Consider the following 18,645-nt stretch of genomic DNA (forward strand, 5'->3'; position numbering starts at 1 on the left):
TTCAGCTCCGCCTCTGCGCCGCCTCGGGAGCTCACCGTGCCACCCCTCCTCTGCAGCGGGCCAGAGACCACACCCGCGCCACAAAGACTTACTATGCAGAAGTCTTTTGGAAAATGACCTTTCAGCTCTCTCGAGTTTTTTCAAATACATTTATGGCCTCAGTTGTTAATTTTTGGTTCATTTAATTGGTCTCCATCTAGAGTCAAAGGGGTCAGCGCTACGGCTTCCTTGTGATTGTCACTACCATAGTGATCTGTAAATCACAATATAGCCACAACCTAATTTATTTCACTCAAAATGTAACTATAATTTAAATGAACATCATGAAACCAGGGACTGGGGTCACGGGCATTTTCTCATAGGCCTTTATAGTGTCTGACTTTTCAAACAAATGCTGTCCATTAGAAGAATTGCAGGTTTATGTGGTGTATATCTTTCGTATACAGTTTATATATCTGCGGTTGATCTTATAAACTGAATCTCATTGCTGTTTATAACTTTTCTCGCGCTCAATGCGCTTGTACATTTTTATTTGCGACGATGTAAATGCTTGTTTTTTATTGCTTCTTTTATTATTCCATCTGCCTTCTTTTAAAGAATGAGGACCTGCTTTTGGCAGCTTATTGCCCACATTTTGGCGTCAGTCCCTCTGAATCGAACAGCGAGCGCTTCTTTTTCGAGTTACCTGCTTGTGGTGCCACTCAACGTTCTCAAAAGAAGAAATGTTTTGTTAAAGAGGCAGGAAGGTTGAATTTTGCACCCACAAGAGCAGAAAATAGACCAGAATTCGGTGCAGCTGCAGTAAAAGACAGGATGGGTTAGGAAAAAGTCTGAGTGTATTTTACCTGAAAAGCTCTCTGACCACCTACACGTATAACCCAGAGGTGACAGCACCAGCTCAGGCACTCTCTTTTGAGGCTGTCAAAGCTCTTTGGGAAATGTAGAAAGTGAAAAACAGAAATAGAAGTCAAGGAGACATTTTGAAGGGTAGTTGGGATGGAGAAAGTGTTACAGTTCCCTTCCTAAGACCTGGATTTTTCTGTCAGTAGGTAGAGCTGCATGTGTTCCTCTTCTGCTAAACTTCATTTCACTTATTTCATGCTGGGAACATCCTGGTGAAACCACAGACTCCTGCTGTTGGCCTTCACTGGACCAGCTTGAGCTCAAAAGCCCTGCTCAAGGGCACAGTAAGTGTGTAGAAGGAAGGTGATGTTTCTAATTTCCATTAAGACGTAAGCCTTGTGCAAACATCATAATTCACACATGGCTTTTTAATTTTCGACACGGAGTTGTGTAAAACTTTTACCTGGCCTAATGTAAGAAAGCAGGTATTGTAATATAACTGCTGAGAAAGTGAATTTTTTATTTATAAAACTTTTGGCAGGGGGTGAAATTGGCCACAGATTTTATTTGGCCTGGCACAGAGATGTCTTAAAGTGCTTTAAATTTAACTTTGCAGCAACCTGCAGTCAGCGCGCTGCTGTGGTTCACACATACGCCACTTTTGTTTTCACCCAGAAATATAAAAGGATGTTTTCTCTCAGACATAACTCCCTTTCTTCACATTTTGTCCAGATTATACTAATCTTTATGGACTGCACTGCTGTCTTCAATTCTTGTAAAAAATTGATTTAAAATTTAATTTCATCTTTTTTTGACTCATAATTAGCATCAAATTGTGCTTTCTTGGAAATGTCTTTGCAAACGGAAATATTGTGGGGGCATTTCTTTTAGGGTGATATACATTTAGGGAACTAAAAACCCTAAAAGTCCAAAAGAGAGAATTGGAATCGGGTGACAGGTGAGAGTTGTGGGTGATTACACCAATCTGACCTGGGCACTGTGGTCACTGGGGTGGATGGATGGGTCAGCAGGCATTCGTTTCCTGTTTCTGCCTGGTTCAATTATCAGTTGATGACTGTAACACAATGACAGTGATGACTTTTCCTGAATCCAACCACATTATCTCTGAATCTAATTCCAAGAAGAGGTATATTACAGCTCACTGGGCTTGGCGAAGGTAGAGCCCTGTGTTGTCATTCATGCTTGAAGTGTGTCTTTTTTCTTCTTCCAATGAGAATGACAGTCTTAGGATACTGGGCTAGGACACACTGCACAAATCATATTCATTCAGCTTACTTTAGAATGGATTTAAGTAGTAGTAGATGTTGTGGATATTTCAGCCCTTATTGGCACAATTTACATCTACAGATGGTTGAAGGGCAGATAAAACACCTAGTTATTATGCCAGTAAATGAACCAGCTCCTGGTGCACTCTAACAGTACACACACACACACACACACACACAGGCATGGGTGTACACACACTCTCTCAGCAGTCCAACTTATTGTTCCAGTAACTTCTGTGTCCCTCCAGGTAAAACAAAGGTAGAGTTTTATTGGAGGTGTGTGTGGTTTCAGTCCAGTTGGGGCCAAACAGAGCAGAGCCAAAAAACAAACGCACTGCCAGCTGCCCTCAACCGGCCCTTCTCCCTCCAACCCCACCCCACCCCTCTCTCTCTCTTTGGCTGTATAAAGTTGTTAATCACTGAATGGAAACCATTAGTAACATGTTTAAATAATTTACTTAGCCTCTGACCACCCAAAGCACCAGAACACTTCGGCTGCTGCTCAGAAACTCGAACCCAGGCTTTGTGTGTGATCAGTCCATGCATGCATCTATTTGGTATACATATAACTGTGTGTGTGTGTGTGTGTGTGTGTGTGTGTGTTAGTAGAGTAAAGGCATCTGACACCAGCTTGCATGACCCTCTTCCTCACCAGCTACGTTCCATTTGTAAACATACCATTACCTCACCTGAATTGTCTCTGCTGTGGCCTAGTTCCCCAGTTTCTATGCTTGTTACCTTTCTGTAGTGTTTATTTCCTCACCTCTGTCCTGTTGCACTCTCCTTGATTACTCTTGTGAGTACTTATTCTCAAACTCCTAAATCTTTCAATTTAAACCTTAACCTTAAATACCTTCTCTATCCCCCTTTTTTGGCTTGTCATTGTGTGCTCTTTTACTGATGTTTTGCCTTGTCTCCTTTCCTTAGATTTGTTTCCTCACCTTTGTTCTACTTTAGACTCCTCATTTAGTCTTCTTCACTCTTAGCCTTTAACTTCACCTGAGTGCTTTTCGTTTTTGTTTCCTCACCTCTCCTTCATCTTTATTCCCGCAAGCGAGTCCTTAGTCTTTCCACTTTGTCCCGTTCCCATTGCATCCTTGTTCTTTTTCTCCTTTCTTGGTTTCCACATCTCAGCAAGGTCTCGGTTTTCTTGACAAGTGCTTTTCCCCCTCCTTGATGTCCTTGAGCTTTGTCCTCACTCTTTGTGTAACCTTCCTATAATTTGTGCCCTTTCTCCTGCTCTTTTGGTCTTTTTTCCTCTTCTCAAACGGTTTTTCTCTCCTAAACTCTCCTCGTTTACTCTCTACATTATGGGCTTATACCGTCCATCTATATTCTTGGGTGCATGTTCCCTTTTCTTTGTCCTCTTTCTGTTCATTGTGTATTCTTCCCAAAATCCTCCACCTGCCTTTTACATCCTTGTTCCTTCTCTCTCTACCTCTACCTTGGATCCCTTATGATTGTTCACGTCTTTATCTTTTTTTTCCTTTATAAATTCCCCTTTCTTTTCTTAACGAGCATTAATTGTTCCATCTTTTGTGTTCCTGTTCTCTCTCCTGTAAGTTAATACCCATAAGTATCCATTCTCCAACTGGATCCCTACTTTCTTATTTCCTTATGTATTATTGTTCCCTTATCTGAGTCCTCATCAGTGGCTTTGTTCCTTCTTTATCCTATAATCCATACCTGTTTCCTCATTTGTGTCCTGTATGATTGTTCCCTTTCTGTTTCCTTGCACCCTCCCTGCATCTTTGTCATGTGTTCTCCCTCTTTATCCTTTTAGTCTTAATCATAGAGTATCAAATATGGAACGGGGATCTAATTTGTATTCTGCTCGTGTCTTTTTTACAAATATATTATGCAATGAGTGACAGACAGGGCAAGACAAACGCTCGCAAATTTGCTTTCTCTCTGTTTTTTTGTCACAGGAATTCCAACCATTTGAGTTGGTATGCAGCACCCTAGCGGGCCAATTTAAGAATAACTAGCCACATGTACACGCGCGCAAACACACAGACACACGCGCACAGAGCTCTGTCCTCAACTGTTTCTTTCACTGAAAGTAAATGAGAGGCTTATCTACTGCATATCTGAACAAGACACTGTAGGAGAGGGATTACTGGTGAGCGTGCGTGTGGGTGTGTTAGTGATGCATGCATACTCTCATAATGATTCAAGGAGGGAAGGGATTTGTACAAATGTTGATCTATTATCTTGTCGTTTTGGCAACATTATTCCCAACTGTCTTCCCAATAAGTCGGATGAAATCGAGTGAAAGAGAAAGGGAGAGAGAGAGAAAGTGCCTTCAGCCCTCAGGATTGAACAGCCTCCCACACACTTCACAGAGCAGCACACACACACACACACACACACACACACAGCTTTTTGTTCTTACTGCATGGTTAGTGCCCACACAGTGTTCATACCTCCAGGGTTTGGGCATATGTGCGTATGAGTCTACTTGTACATACCTGCAAGCACATGAATTCTCTTGAATCTCTTGTTGCTTAATTTATATCAACATGTTTATTTAATTAGTTTCCATCGAACTTCTATTTTGTAAAGCAGTCTGTCAAGAGGTCTGAGGGCATTCCTGTACAAGGAAACTGGGATATTGAGAAGTAGTTGCAATATCCTTTTGAATTCCTGAGTTTTAAAGGGCAGGTGTGTTGGAAAGATCCCAGCAGGACAAAGCTAGAGGATGGATTCAACAAACTGCTGAAAAGCTGCCAAGTTTCATGTCCAGGGTAAAACTGCCAGTTCAAACAAGGTCTGGGTGAAGGCAACGGTGAGAGGAGTTTCACTTTCAGCTCCTCGTACACTCTATAGACTGCTTGTCATCACTTTTAAACACACTGAGTACCTTTAAGTCTAATTCTTCAGGACGCATAGCTGACACTGAGAAAGGAGACTAATCTAATTCCAGAACCACAAGCTAACCAGGTACCTTAAATCAAGAAGAGCGAAAGTAAGAATCAAAGTGCGACAAGGACAAACTGAACACGGACCATGATCTGAAATTGACTCTAGCCAACAACACCCCCTCATACCTCCTAATAATGACCTTCCCCCTTCATGTTTCCATGTTGCTCTTTGAAAATGTCTCTGAGGATCCAACTATGTTGTTTTAGCTGGATGCACTTATTCATGGCATTGTACAGCGTTATGCCATTTGATGCAGTTCACTTAATCCTTATTTATTCCTTATACCGGGCTTGGGTGCAGCCCTTCAGCTCATCCACTAACATGTTAGCTCCTCTCCTTTTACTATAGCTTCTGATTGGCTGCATTTCACAAACAAAAGATTTGAACAGCAGGTGGGTTTTGTAGATCTTATATAACACAAGCAAAAATATAACAGGTTTCATCAATACATGTGTTAACCTTCATATAGATATTTTAAAGCTCCAAATTCTTTATTATTGAGTAAACACCTGAACACGTTTTCAGTAAATTCGTGGAGGTTTCTGCATTCATACAAACAGCACATGTAGTGTGCTTAAAACTGTCTTTAAGTGTTGTGTTTAATGTTGTGTGAAATGTGTTTTGGTTGGACCCTAACCCTAAGCATTATCATGCTTACTGAAAAGAGGACCATTCAGTTTGCCTACACACAAACGTAAAAACTTAGATCGAGAGTGTTGTTCCAAGTAAAGCATGCCGTGGGTATAAAACACTGCCTAGATCTATTTCCATGTCTATGAAAGCAGAGCTGATCTCTGCTCCTTTATGTTAAGTAACTGTGTTTATTTGGGGCATTTTGATAGATCACTTTTTACAAGTGTTTGAGTGTGTATCACTTCTACTATTTTTACCTCTGAGTGTAGCATCTGAATGTACTTAGTTTTGACCTACCTACAACTTGGGTGTCTCGTCATGCCCTTTGCCAGCCCACACACACACACACACACACGCACGCACAACTGGCACGTATACTTCCCACGCTCATACACACACAAGCAGCGCCAGTAGCTATGTCTCTCCTACGCACAGGAACTGGGGCAGGTTGTGTCGGTGAATGTATGAATAAAGCTTTATGTAAGCCATTCACTACAGGCTCCCACTCACACAGCAGATTGTGACCATTCAAAACTTTCATTACAAAACCAGTCACCTTGCATAAGGTTGAAGGGAAGTTAAGCCAAGTTAACCATGTAAGCTGAAAGGTCATTTTCCCCGCTGGTTTATTTGTGGGGTGTGAGTTGAATTCTGATGGATGTTGACGTGTGCGTGACAGCAGCTACTACAGCTGCAACTGGCAGGTTCATCCATATGAGACCTCCAAATGGCAACAAGAGCTACAGTAGAAGTCAAGTGATTTTTTTTTTCTTTTTTTTATTAGAGATGATTTTTAAGGAAGCCATATGTGGCTTTTTAGGATAGGATTGTGAAACATTCACTGAGTTGAAGTCATCTTGGGTGCTTTTAAAAGATCTCTTCAAAAAGCCACACAAAGTAGTAGAAATTGTGTAAAGGTATATTGCTAGGTCAAAAGAATAATAAAGGACATCAGTATGGTTCCCAATGGGCTTAAGAGGGAACACAGAAACCCTTCAGTCAAAAATGGTCTATCTCCAATATTTAATGATGGTGCAGCTCTGTTCTGTGACCTCCGTGCCCTTCCTTGCTCATACGTGGAAAGCCTAAGGCAGGAAACACCTCTGATAATTACAAACCACATATTTGCATATGAATATTAAAGAATCTGTAGACAAGGGCAACTTTTTTGTAAACCAAAGTGTTCTGCTTTCAGTTAAAGTCCTATTGAATAACCAAAAAGGAAAGACGTGTGGATGGGTCCAGAAAATGAGAGATCACAGTTTTGAAAAGCTGTCTCAAAATCACCAGATATGGTCTGAGGGTGAAATTACCTCGTATTGCTCTTGAAAATGTATGTGCATTTATAAAACATGACCGCAGGATGGAACAGGAAGTCTCAAGCCAATCCAGCTCCTACAAACTATATAATAATAAAAGCTGGCCCGGGAATTTCTTGTCATGTCAGCTTTTATGAATGTTTAAGTAATCAAAGGTTTTCTGGTTACTTTGAACAGGATCTTGGACCATTATCCTCATGTGTAGAGTTATATTCTGTATATTCAGTGACCAAGCTGTTTTGACAGCTAAATCAAACTTTTAATCTCAACTCACTCTGGACTCGTGTTTAACCCAGAACTGACGTTAATCCACTTTCCTCTTTGGCACATCCTCTGCTGCTGTGCACACTGGCACATCCGATGTGTGCTACAGGCATCAAAGGACACATGAGCCATGACTCATTGATACTGGAGTGTTTCAACATAGGGGAATTATGCCATTCACATTACTGGATTCACACTGTGAAAGGTCTTAAAAAAAAGCTGTGCCTTGCCTTGACTATTATTAGTACCATACTTCCCCTGTAGTAATCACCAAGATTGTCTGCCTTTGGCTGCATTTGTGTCAGCTGACCATAATGCTAACCAATCAGCATCACCGGATTATAATGCTAGCTAAACTCAATTGAATCCCCATTGTTGCCCAACTGGAGTTTTCTTCCACATTCTTTCACTCTTAACACCATGGAAAACACGAAGATATGACCCAAGGTTGAGATAATGTTTCTGGTATTTGTTTGTCTGTCTTTCTGAGTGGGCGTAGGGGTTTGGGGAGTACATGTGAAAAACACAAGTTAGCTTAAATTTAACGTTCTTGCTGCTAAGAATAAAACATGTTTTCCTCCGGTGCTATTTATAGGTCTCACGTTGGGCCCCCAGACACAAACGTCACTGAGCCCTGCTTACCAGCACTGAGGCCACAGTGTGGGTGTGTGTGTGTGTTTCTGTCGCAATCAGAGTGTGAGGGAAGTTGTTTAAACTCTGAGATGAGGAAATACAAAGCAAAAATGCAACTTCAGCATGCATGTTTATGTGTGCTCTGTGGCTCTGTGCCCCTTCTGCTGTCAGGTGTTGGTGTGGTTAAGAAACGTTAAACAACGGAAACACACACATATACACTGTCTACTGCAGTTTTGCAGTGCAGTTACAGTGCCTGCAAGCACTCTGTCTACATCTGTGTGTGTCTTCTTTTGTTTCTGCGTATCTGTGAGCATTCTCGTGATTGCTTTTCAACCAAGTGCATACCAAGTTAGATGTAACCCAGAGAGGAAGAAAAGGTGCTAGTGCTGATTGCTGCTCTTCGACTTGGCCTTTTTGGACGCCTACACATATTATGACACTCCGACGTCACTTCCACAGCGCTATTTATAAGCCTTTGTGTCTCTTTAGGAACAGTGTGGGTTTGCTTTTCATCGGTGACTCACTGAGTGGAAGGAGGAGGGAGGAGAAAGGAGTGAAAAAAGGCAACAAGCACAGATGGAATCCAGTGTGAAGAAACTAACTGAGCAATCAATGACATTTATATTCGCACATCAGGCATGTACTTGACAACTTAGTGAGTCGTCTCTGCACAACAAAGTATGTGGTAGCGTGCTGAATTTATCAGCAAAAAATGTCACATCAACACCAATCCGACTTATGTTATAAGGGTGATGTCAGACTAAAGGTTATTTACCATCTGTGTATCTGATTACTGTATTGTTGGATGATTTTTGTACACAACACTAATTAGCCTTTTCTCTCTTTTGCTTTGCTTTAGGTCTTTTGGTGAGAAAACTGAAGGACTTGAAGCTACAGAAAAAGGATCTACAAGCACCCTTCCCTCAAGAAAAGTTAGTAATTGAGTATGTTGTTAAACACAGTTTATTACAATTGTTGACTACAGTATTTGCCTAAAATGTTCTCCATGTGCTTCTTCTTTTCTTTTTCTGTCCCTCTGCAGGTCACTCAAGGTTTCTTCTGCTCTTAGATGAACTGGACAGAAGAACAACAGAGAGCAGCGTTCGTGTTTTTACAAAATGGCAGAAGGAGAGAAACCTCTCTGATGTTATCCACTGAAGCTCCTCTTTCTGCTCCACTTGATAATTCCTGTTTCCAGCTTGACTCTATAATCAGTCTTTCTGAGAAATGGATGGATATTTTATGTTTCTGTGAACTTGTTGGCAGCCAGCAAAGGTTCCGCTATCATGCCTGGTAGTTTCGGGACCTTGTAACCCTCAAAGACCTACCCTTCCCTGCCATCCCCTCTTCTCTCCCTCTTCTAAACCACGGAGAGCTTCAAGAAAATGGAGGCTCGTGAATCACCTGCGACAGGGCAAAAATGTCCAAACAAGGAACTTACAAGGGAGAAGGTACCTCTACAAAGAAAATGGGCGTCAGAGCCTTCTGCAAACACCAAACGAAGCACTTTTGCTGACCTGGAGGCTCCTGGAGGATCAGCACCCCAGCAGAAGTACCCAATCACAGGGAATTCTGGAAAGCTGCTATCTGGACCATCTGCAGTTGGGGCCATAGGAGGCCCGCCATCTCAAGACCCACAAGGCCCCTTTGCTCAGGGGTTCCACAGGGGATATCCTTACCAACTTGGTCAGCCATACCCTCAACATCCTCAATCTGAACGGTTTCTCTCAGGAGCCAAACCACAGCCAGGCCTAGAGCCTCATGCCTGGCCATTTGCTGGCCAGTTGCCCTCGGATGACCTATTCCCAGGACACCCAGGACACACTCACCCACATGGGGCTGGTGCAGGGAGGTTCCCTCGGCACAAATCTCCTAGTTTACCCAGCTCCTTTGGACAGTATTCTCAGTCAGGCCCGGAGCCCGGAGAGGAGGCCTATGGCAAAAAAGAGCAAAAGCCAAAAAAGCCTGGCAAGTACATCTGCCACTACTGTGGTCGAGCGTGCGCCAAGCCCAGTGTCTTGAAGAAGCACATCCGCTCACATACTGGAGAGAGGCCATACCCTTGTGTACCCTGTGGCTTTTCTTTCAAAACCAAGAGCAACCTTTACAAGCATCGCAAGTCCCATGCTCATGCCATCAAAGCTGGACTCGTACCATTTTCAGAGCTAGCTGTGGCCCGTAGTGGGGACATGGACCAGGCATCACCAGTGGGTGAGGCTGAGGTCCATTCAGATGGAGAGCAGAGTACCGACACGGATGAGGAAGGCGTGGAGCCCACCACCATGCTAACAGACAAAGACAGTCCAACCCTGCAGATCTCCTTTGAAGCTGACAAGAATACAGGTTATTTTCTTCTATAAGACACTTAAAAAAAAAAAAATTTCAGTAGAATTTTCCCAAAGAGTCAAAACAGTTTTGGTTCATAGAAACCCCTTCTTAACACGTAGCTAGTTCTTTATATCTATGAACATCTTTTGATGCTTAAAATACTATTTGTTATGGGTATGTTTACAATGATCCAAAATAGAAATGTATTGGTTTACAATAATGCTGTTACGCAGTTCAGCTACAGTGATATAAACTCTGCATGTATTTTGTTTACTGTGAATGGTTGTAATCTGTATCATCTTCATTTTTCCCACTATAAAGGTGGTGCCGAACCAGCATATGCAGATTCACCTGAAGAGCTACCCATTGGATCTATGAAAGTGCCTATTCTTATCGTTCCCAAGCCTGGGGGAGTCCCCTCCACAGGGATGGAGTGCCCCCCCTTTCATGACATAAAAGTGTCACACCACATGTTAGCATCAAAGGCTGGTGGAAGAGCACGTTCCCTGGATGACTCCCCAACCATCAAGCAACGTTTGGCCCTGAGGCTAAGTGACAAAAAAGGACAGGACACTGACCTTGCCATGTCCCAGTCACTTAACCTCCTCAGTCCTCACAGCAAAGGCAGCACAGACTCTGGCTACTTTTCACGCTCTGAGAGCGCAGAGCAGCAGATCAGCCCTCCAAATACCAACGTCAAGACGTACGAGGAGATTATGTTCGGTCGAACTTGGTACTACCGACCAAGCTCCAGGTCAAGACACTCTATAACAGTAGGCATGGCAGGGGCAGACCCCACTAGCTTGACTACCCTGAAGCAACCTGGTGCTATTCTGGAAATAGGGAAGATAGCTGAGGATCATATCTCTTTTAGAGGAGATGTAGGAATCTCAGAAGATCCAAAGCAGTATCCAACTGGGCCATGTCAAAGCAGTACAGGACTTCTAGAGCCTCCATCAGATTCTGGGCATCTTATTAGGAGTAACTCCATGCCAACTTCCACCCCTCCTAACCTCAGTGTTCCCCAAGGGATACGGGGTAGCCAATCCTTTGACAATGTTGTGACAGATGATGTGTTTTACCCGCCAGGCCATCGTAGGCTCACAAGACAGAGTGCATTTGAAAATTCAACCAATGAAGCCCACGTAGGAGAGGCCGAGGGCTTTGGACACTTACCTAAGAATTTAACTTCGTCTCTGGGTATGAAGATTGGTGAACGTGGCCCAGGAGTTCCAGAACATGTTGCCTTTAGTTATGGTACTAAAGTTAGTATGTCAGAAATAGCCACAAGAAAAAGGAGGAAAGAAAAGAGTGTTGGGGATGATGAGGACAGCCCTGGACACTGCGACAGTAGCTGTAGTGGTTCAGTGGAAATGATAGGGGACTATGACTTTAAACAAGGTAGTTTTGATGGGTCCAGAGCCACCCCAACAGGTAAAGGTTCCCTTCATAGTGCACACAGTCAGTCTGACAGCTTTGACACCTGTGCCAGCATGTGCTCTGAGGACATTGCACTATTTACTGACTCTGAGGGCAGAAAAACAGCTGGGAATGTCATATCAGTTATCCAGCACACCAACTCTCTCAGCCGTCCAAATTCCTTCGACAAGTCAGAGTCTTTTGAACAGCCAGCATATCAGCCTTCAGATAAAGCTCCATGTACTCAGTACTCTGAGCAGTCTGACACAGAGATCTTTGAAGATGCTCTAAGTCCTGAATCCACCCTTCTGAGGACAGAGAGCATGGAGCAGCAGCCACAAAGTGACAGTGACTTGGCCTCCCTTTCATCATCATCAGCTGCAGCCTCACCTGGACAGCCTTATCATATCCCACCCAAACTAGTCAGACAACCAAACATCCAGGTTCCTGAAATCAGGGTGACAGAGGAGCCAGACAAGCCTGATAAGGACACAGACGCTCCAATGACCAAGGAGCTGGAGAAGCAGCAGCATGTCGAGGAGTTTCAGTTGCCACAGAGAAGCGACACACTATCCCAAATGCCATCAGAAAAGCTCCCACCCAAGAAGAAGAGGCTCCGCCTAGCAGACATGGAACACTCATCTGGAGAATCAAGCTTTGAATCGACCTGCACCAGCCTTTCTCGTAGTCCCAGTCAAGAGAGTAACTTGTCCCACTCCTCTTCCCTTTCCATGTCATTTGACAGAGATGAAGGTCTCAAGTCTGTCTCACCAACAAAACAGGTACCCCATTTTTTAGTAATTTCAAGTGCATTTACGTCTCTTTTATAGTAAGGTCTTCACTGAGAGGTTTGCATCCTGAACAAAGTGGAAACTTTGTCTCTTTGTTTCTGTAAAGGATGATTCTTCAGTATCTGGTGGTGGACCAAAGCAATCAGAGTTTCTGACTGTGCCAGGCAGTGGTTATTCTAGCCACCACCAGCAGAGGGAAATGAGGAGGTCTTCATCAGAACAGGCACCATGCACGCTGCCTATGGAGTTGCCTGAAATGCGCAGTAAATCCTTTGACTATGGAAGCTTGTCAACCTCAAGACAGGGAGAACTGTACTCCAGTGCTTCTGCAATGAAGGAACGTCGGCGTGGATATCTTGTTAGACAGGTAGCGTATAAACGATTAACTTATATTTAGATGAATTTGGCCGTGTGTCATTTGTATACCTCAGAAAGAGAACACAGAAGTTGTCAGTGACAATGCATGGAATGAAAGAGCTGGAGTAAAGGTGGTTTCAAAGAAGCTTGCAGATACAGAGCAAGAGAGGACTGGCTAAAAAGAACTTAAATAGCTCACCCTTTCTGGGATTGCAAATTGGATGCATAGAATAATGTGAGCTAATGTGAGCTAGTCTTGTGATTAGCTGGGCTACCCAGATTGTAGCTAAGCTTGACTTAATGACCACAGTATGCTTGCTTTGTTATTCAAAACAACCTTGCAACTTCTTCAACTGAACATTTAAAAACTCTGAGCTAGATGGAAGAAGAGGACTAGGAGCTTATTAAGGATGAAGGCACTACAAAATAATTTAGTATTTTAACACCCCCTTCAGCCTCATTCAAAGACATCCTAATGATGCCATGCTATACCGCCATTATCATCTCAATACAATGCAATCACAATGTTATCATGCACTATATTAAGGTTTATATGGTATCCTTAGTCAAGCTAACCAAATATAATTTTATTAAAGCTAAACCACTTTCCTTCCACACTTCTCTGCATTTGGCAGGCTTCACTGAGTGTTTATCCAGAGGCAGTTACCCAGGAGCCAGGGGGCGCAGAAACGTCAATCAAACAGGAGAGTTTGGAGCATGGCGGATGGCCTGGTCCAGCAGGATCCCCTCACAGCAGCAGCGAAGCAGTCAGCAGAACCAAGAGAACTGGGACTGGTGCTGGTAAGCTTTACATTCATCTTAGTATGTTATCTATACATTTTTTTGTCTTATACTTTTTTCATCATACTTTCCCAAACTTTTATTGAAAAATTTCTGGACTCAATAAACTACCCACATCCTACCGTGCATGGATTGCATTCTGCTATTATAGCTTACTTTTGTAAAATGAGTATCCTTTTCAAATGTATGCATTTTATGCACAGATATAGGACCTCACCAACATCAACAGCACCACCAGCATATTCTCCAACAGAGTGTCAGCGAAGACAGCCTTCCAGAGGAACCTCTCTATAGCAGGTCAGACAAAATATACTTACAGAGAAATAACCTAAAATAATAATAGTACAGCCCTGCTTCAAAAACATCTGGGAAACTGTGTAAAATAACGCAATGAGAACAGAACGTAGTAAATTGCATAGAATTTAAAGTTGAAAGTAGTATCATGGATGCTGGCCTTTAAATTTGTGGTGATAAGAAAGCCTGAATACAGAACACACAAGAATTCTAAAAAGAGATTTAAGATTTTGATTGTTTAGACCACAAAATGTTTTTTCTCACATTTCTGTAAAATAAATATTTGAAATGTTATTATTTTGGTTGTAACTTCTCTTAAGAGGCTTTACATTATTTGAAAGTCATTGCATTCCATTTTTATGGTTGTATTTAGGGTCACATTTATTACTGCAAGTACTATGTCAAAAATTGCTGTAGCCTTCAGCAAAATTGATAATGTTTTTGTCCTCTATAGGTCCCAGCAGCATCGCTTGCAGGCCCAAAGCTCGTCATCAGAGGGAGAGCATCCATGTCATGAGGTCATGAGTAAAGATATGATGCAGCAGTACCAGAGTGGCCCTCCTTTCCTTTCTTTCCCACAACCGGGCCTCTTCTGGAATCAGGAGCCTGAACAGACACCAAGACAGCAGCAGACCCAGCAGGCCCAACTGCAACTCCAAAAACTCCACATCAGGTCACCTGGAAATGTACCCGGTCTCCCACTTCACAAACAGCAGCCACTCCACTCCCTGCAACAAGTCCACGATCAACAGCCATATGATGGAAAATCAGAAAATCCGACCTCTCAGATTTACTCTTCTTCTTTTTCAAATCGCAGCTCTCCTCTGTCAGCCTCGCTGTCCACCACCTCCTCCATGCTTCTGCAACAGATCCAACCCATATTTGCTACCCAGAACCTGGGCTCACAGGCCTCATTGCCTGGCTTGCTGGTTCCTGTGCGGATCCAAACCCATGTGCCATCGTTTGGTAGTGTTATGTACACCAGTGTTAGCCAGCTGATAGCTTCTCATGGTAGTGGAGCACAAGGTTTGGGTTCAGCCAGGCCAGGCAGTACTGACAACAGCAACATGTCTCCTCCGGTTGGTGTTGTGAGTGTCACGAAGCCACATGGAGGAGTTGGAGGAGGTTTCAACTTAGCACATTTCCTAGGGCAGACGGATGGTGCAGTGCTGCGGCACCCACTCTGGAAGGGTCCAGATTCACTACCAGAGCAACGTCTAAACACAGGGATCCCCCTATCACTAACATCAGGCACTATATCCACCACAGATGCCTCAGGGTCTGCTATCGGAGGGGGCAAGCGCATGCTCTCTCCTGCCAGCTCACTTGAGCTCTTCATCGAGACTAAGCAACAGAAAAGAGTAAAGGAGGAGAGGATGTATGGACAGATTGTCAAGGAGATGAGTGCTGTGGAGCTTAGTGGAACTGAAGGTGGCAGCAAGCCTGACAAGGGACAAGGAAGAGGTCTGAAGAGCGAAGGCTCCATGGATGATTCTGAAAGGATGTCCTCTTCTCCTCCATTAAGTGACTTCCCAGTTGCTACCAAGATTGCCATTCCTGTCCGTTCCTCTGCCCCCCATCTCTCTGACGTCCCTCGGCCTCAGAGCTTCACCCCCCCGCTCCAGATTGTCACAGACCGTTCTCCAGCTTCAGGTGGCCGCGACTCCCCAGAGGAGCTTGACGTGGACGATTCAGCCCAGGAGCCGAGCTCCAGCCCAGAGTCCATGGTTTCCTCTAACGACGCAGAAGACGCTGACAGCACGAAGCAACCTACTTCAAATAAAATGCCTGTCAGCATGCTGGTTCAGCTCGATCCCAACCAAAGCCCAGGATTACCCGGAGCAGCGGGTCAGACTCTGCTGCTCACAGATGTGGCGGATGTCCAGCAGCTTTTCCAGTTCCCTAGCTTACGCACGATGAGCAGAGTCAGCTGGTGTTTCCTGAACTACACCAAACCCAACAGCACCCAGGCAGCTTTGCGTAGCTCCGTCTACAGTTCATGGTGTGTCAGCTCATACAATCCCAATCCTCTGAACCTGAGTACCAAGGCTTCACTGGCTCTGCTGCGGTCCAAACAGAAGAGGAACACTGATTTGATGTACACAACGGCAGCCATGTCTCCACCCAGCTCTGGAAAACTGGTCTCTTCTGTAGCCTGGAAGCTGCGGTTTGATCAGGTATGTGCTGCAGTCATCAGAATGATAAAAGATTGCCAAGAGAAATATTGAATTATGCACGCATGGACGCAACTACAGAGAAACACAACCGGAAGAATCTTAATCTGCCCTTTATGTTACCTTTTTTTTTTCTTTAGCTGAAGCCAGAGCTGATGCCAGTGGATGTCAGTCATTTTGGGAGGAAGATGAAAGGAGTGGTTTCATGGGATCGTTCAAAGGAGGAGCAGGTGGAGAAGGAGGTCTCAGTCAAACAGCCTGCTGCTGAACCGACACGCATCAAGATCTTCGAAGGCGGGTATGTCTAATAAAAATACACAATTAAAAGGGACAGGGACAGCATCTAAACATGACTTGTCAAACCCCCAGAAAACTACTCTCTCTTTCTTTTGTGTACTTGAAGCCATGCCAGTTGATGTCATTCATGCAGCATCAGCTTGTTGGGAGAAATTGTGGACTAGAAAAGGACAAATCTTTATGTAGGAAGTGTCCTCTTTCTAACAGATAAAGCATGCAGCTAACTAACGTTAGAGCTCAGCTCAGGAAGATGCTCGAATGTTTACATCCTGTCACACTAGGAGGAGCCTCTCATTATCACAGCAATATGTTTGGCTGGTGTAGAGGTACAGAAATAAAATAATTCCTTGGTGAACCTTCTCACTCCAACATGAACAGAAATCATGTACAGGGTAGCAAACATTTAAATATTTGATGTTGGGGTGAACTGCTCCTTTAAAAGCATTTAAATGCTGTTTCTGCTGTGGCATCATAGATCACATAAAGAGATCATTCTGTAGCGTGTTTCGCACTTCCTCAGAGACTAGAGGGATAAAGAAAATTTTAAAAAGCGGATTAAAACTTGTATGGTCAAAATCAGTTTATTTTTCTGTGAATGAAAAGAGCAGATAAAGATAAAACCCTAAAGATATGCAAAATTAAATCGTCAAAGGAAAAGGTCAGGCTTTACTTAAAATGTAAACATATACTAACTAATAACCACTTTTATGATATTATTTGTATTAATGCTTTTCCCTTAGAAACTCAAGAATAAGGCATAAAACTTGCATACAGAAAAGTGATTTGTTACAAGTACGTGATTCAAAATACTGAGCTGCCTTTTGTCTTTTTCTTAATCCTAACAGCTGAGTATTCAATAAAAATGAGCACTGGTGACCTCTGTATGAACTGTAAAGACATCTGCCTCATCATGATTAGTCAGAAAAATCTTCTTAGGTATTAAAAAAAGAAGACTTATCCCTTTACAGCCTATTCTTTGGGCTTAATTTGTGCCTGCGAGAGTCGGGCCAAGAGCCTGAGCCTGGTAAACCCATCACGGGCTAACGACTCAGGCTGCATTGCTGTAATTGGACATCAACTTTCATAATTCTTGCTCTGAGTTTTATAGACTGGTGTGAAGTGGGATTTGTCCCTCGTTAGTTGTGTTTTAAAGCCTTTTTCACGCAGTTTTTCTGACACCAACAACTTCAGTATTTATTTATTTTGTTAGTTGCTGAGAGGAGAAATGCTTTTTTAAAAATCCTATTAGATTACTTCATTTATTCGGCGCAATGTTTTATTTTAGTTTTAACATTTTTACGAGTTTTTTGCCTTTATTCCAAATTATTTATAGATTTTTTTCAAAGTTTATTGTTTGTCTGTGACTTCATGTGCGATTGCAGTTCTAATAAATTACTGCAATGTGCAGCACCTTTCTGAAAGCAGTGCATTTTTGCCAATTTCTGTTTTTAGAGAACAGTTTCAGCATTTTACAACTGCATAAAGTTCGTTTACTCCCACACAACTGAAAAGATTTCCACCATACAGCGATGACAAAACGCAGGACACTTTGGAAATGGAAGTTCAGATTCACCAGAGCTTTAGAAAAGGTTTTTTTTTTTCTGCATGAGATAAGAAAGCTCTTTTAAGCGACTTTGCATCCATCTTTGTGAACACGAGTCAGTTGATGAATAAAAGCAGAAGCCAAAAAAGAAAGAAGCAGAAAATCTTTGGCAGAAGTCATAACTTTAAGTATTATCTTCTGGTTTTGACTCAAAGCAGATGAACTGCTTAATCACATTGTTACAGCAAACGTTGCCCCTCCTTTTAACATAAATATTTAACTGTTTTTAAAACCCTACTTTAGCTTTTTCATCCTTGTGTTCAGTATTTTCCCAAATAAATTTATCAGTTCCCCAAAAAATGAGTGTATGAGGTATTGTTTCAGCACAACAGATGTTGCAGGTGCAAAATTTATCACCAGCTAAACTAACTAAAGTGTATGCCTGGGGTAATCTAACCATGTCAAACTAATGTGTTTTAAAAAATTTAATAAAATATGTCTCCTTCTTAGTCTCAGAGTGTCAGATACTGTTGTTCAGTCAAAGTAGCAGCTCAAAGATACACATACTCGTTGGCAATTGTGCCGTGATGAACCGCATTTAAGGGCTGTCACTCCAAACTAGTCACGTATGAATGGTTGGAAAAGACCTCTGGGGGTCACATGAAAAACACTGGATGATCATCAATTTTCACCATCCAGGGTTATGATAAGAAGAGACAAATCTTAAATCTTAAA

General features: G+C 42.8%; 1 protein-coding gene across 4 annotated transcripts in view; it reads left to right on the forward strand.

Moving 5' to 3' along the window:
* Positions 1-18,645, forward strand: part of hivep2a (HIVEP zinc finger 2a) — a 124,967-nt gene that overhangs the window by 92,707 nt on the left and 13,615 nt on the right. For 3 of the 4 annotated variants that reach the window (XM_084952884.1, XM_084952886.1, XM_084952885.1), the window contains 8 exons: positions 8,766-8,838; positions 8,949-10,249; positions 10,556-12,435; positions 12,551-12,811; positions 13,437-13,602; positions 13,806-13,899; positions 14,351-16,073; positions 16,211-16,368. In XM_084952884.1, the coding sequence (XP_084809010.1) occupies positions 9,292-10,249; positions 10,556-12,435; positions 12,551-12,811; positions 13,437-13,602; positions 13,806-13,899; positions 14,351-16,073; positions 16,211-16,368 (5,240 nt within the window). In that variant the 5' untranslated portion in view covers positions 8,766-8,838; positions 8,949-9,291. Of the gene's footprint in view, positions 1-8,484; positions 8,585-8,765; positions 8,839-8,948; positions 10,250-10,555; positions 12,436-12,550; positions 12,812-13,436; positions 13,603-13,805; positions 13,900-14,350; positions 16,074-16,210; positions 16,369-18,645 lie in introns of those variants that run through there. The other variant, XM_084952887.1, reaches the window with a different exon arrangement.

The sequence above is a fragment of the Perissodus microlepis genome, chromosome 15, assembly GCF_051167445.1.
Source record: "Perissodus microlepis isolate ML-2025 ecotype Zambia chromosome 15, ASM5116744v1, whole genome shotgun sequence".
In the NCBI taxonomy this organism is placed as follows: domain Eukaryota; kingdom Metazoa; phylum Chordata; class Actinopteri; order Cichliformes; family Cichlidae; genus Perissodus; species Perissodus microlepis.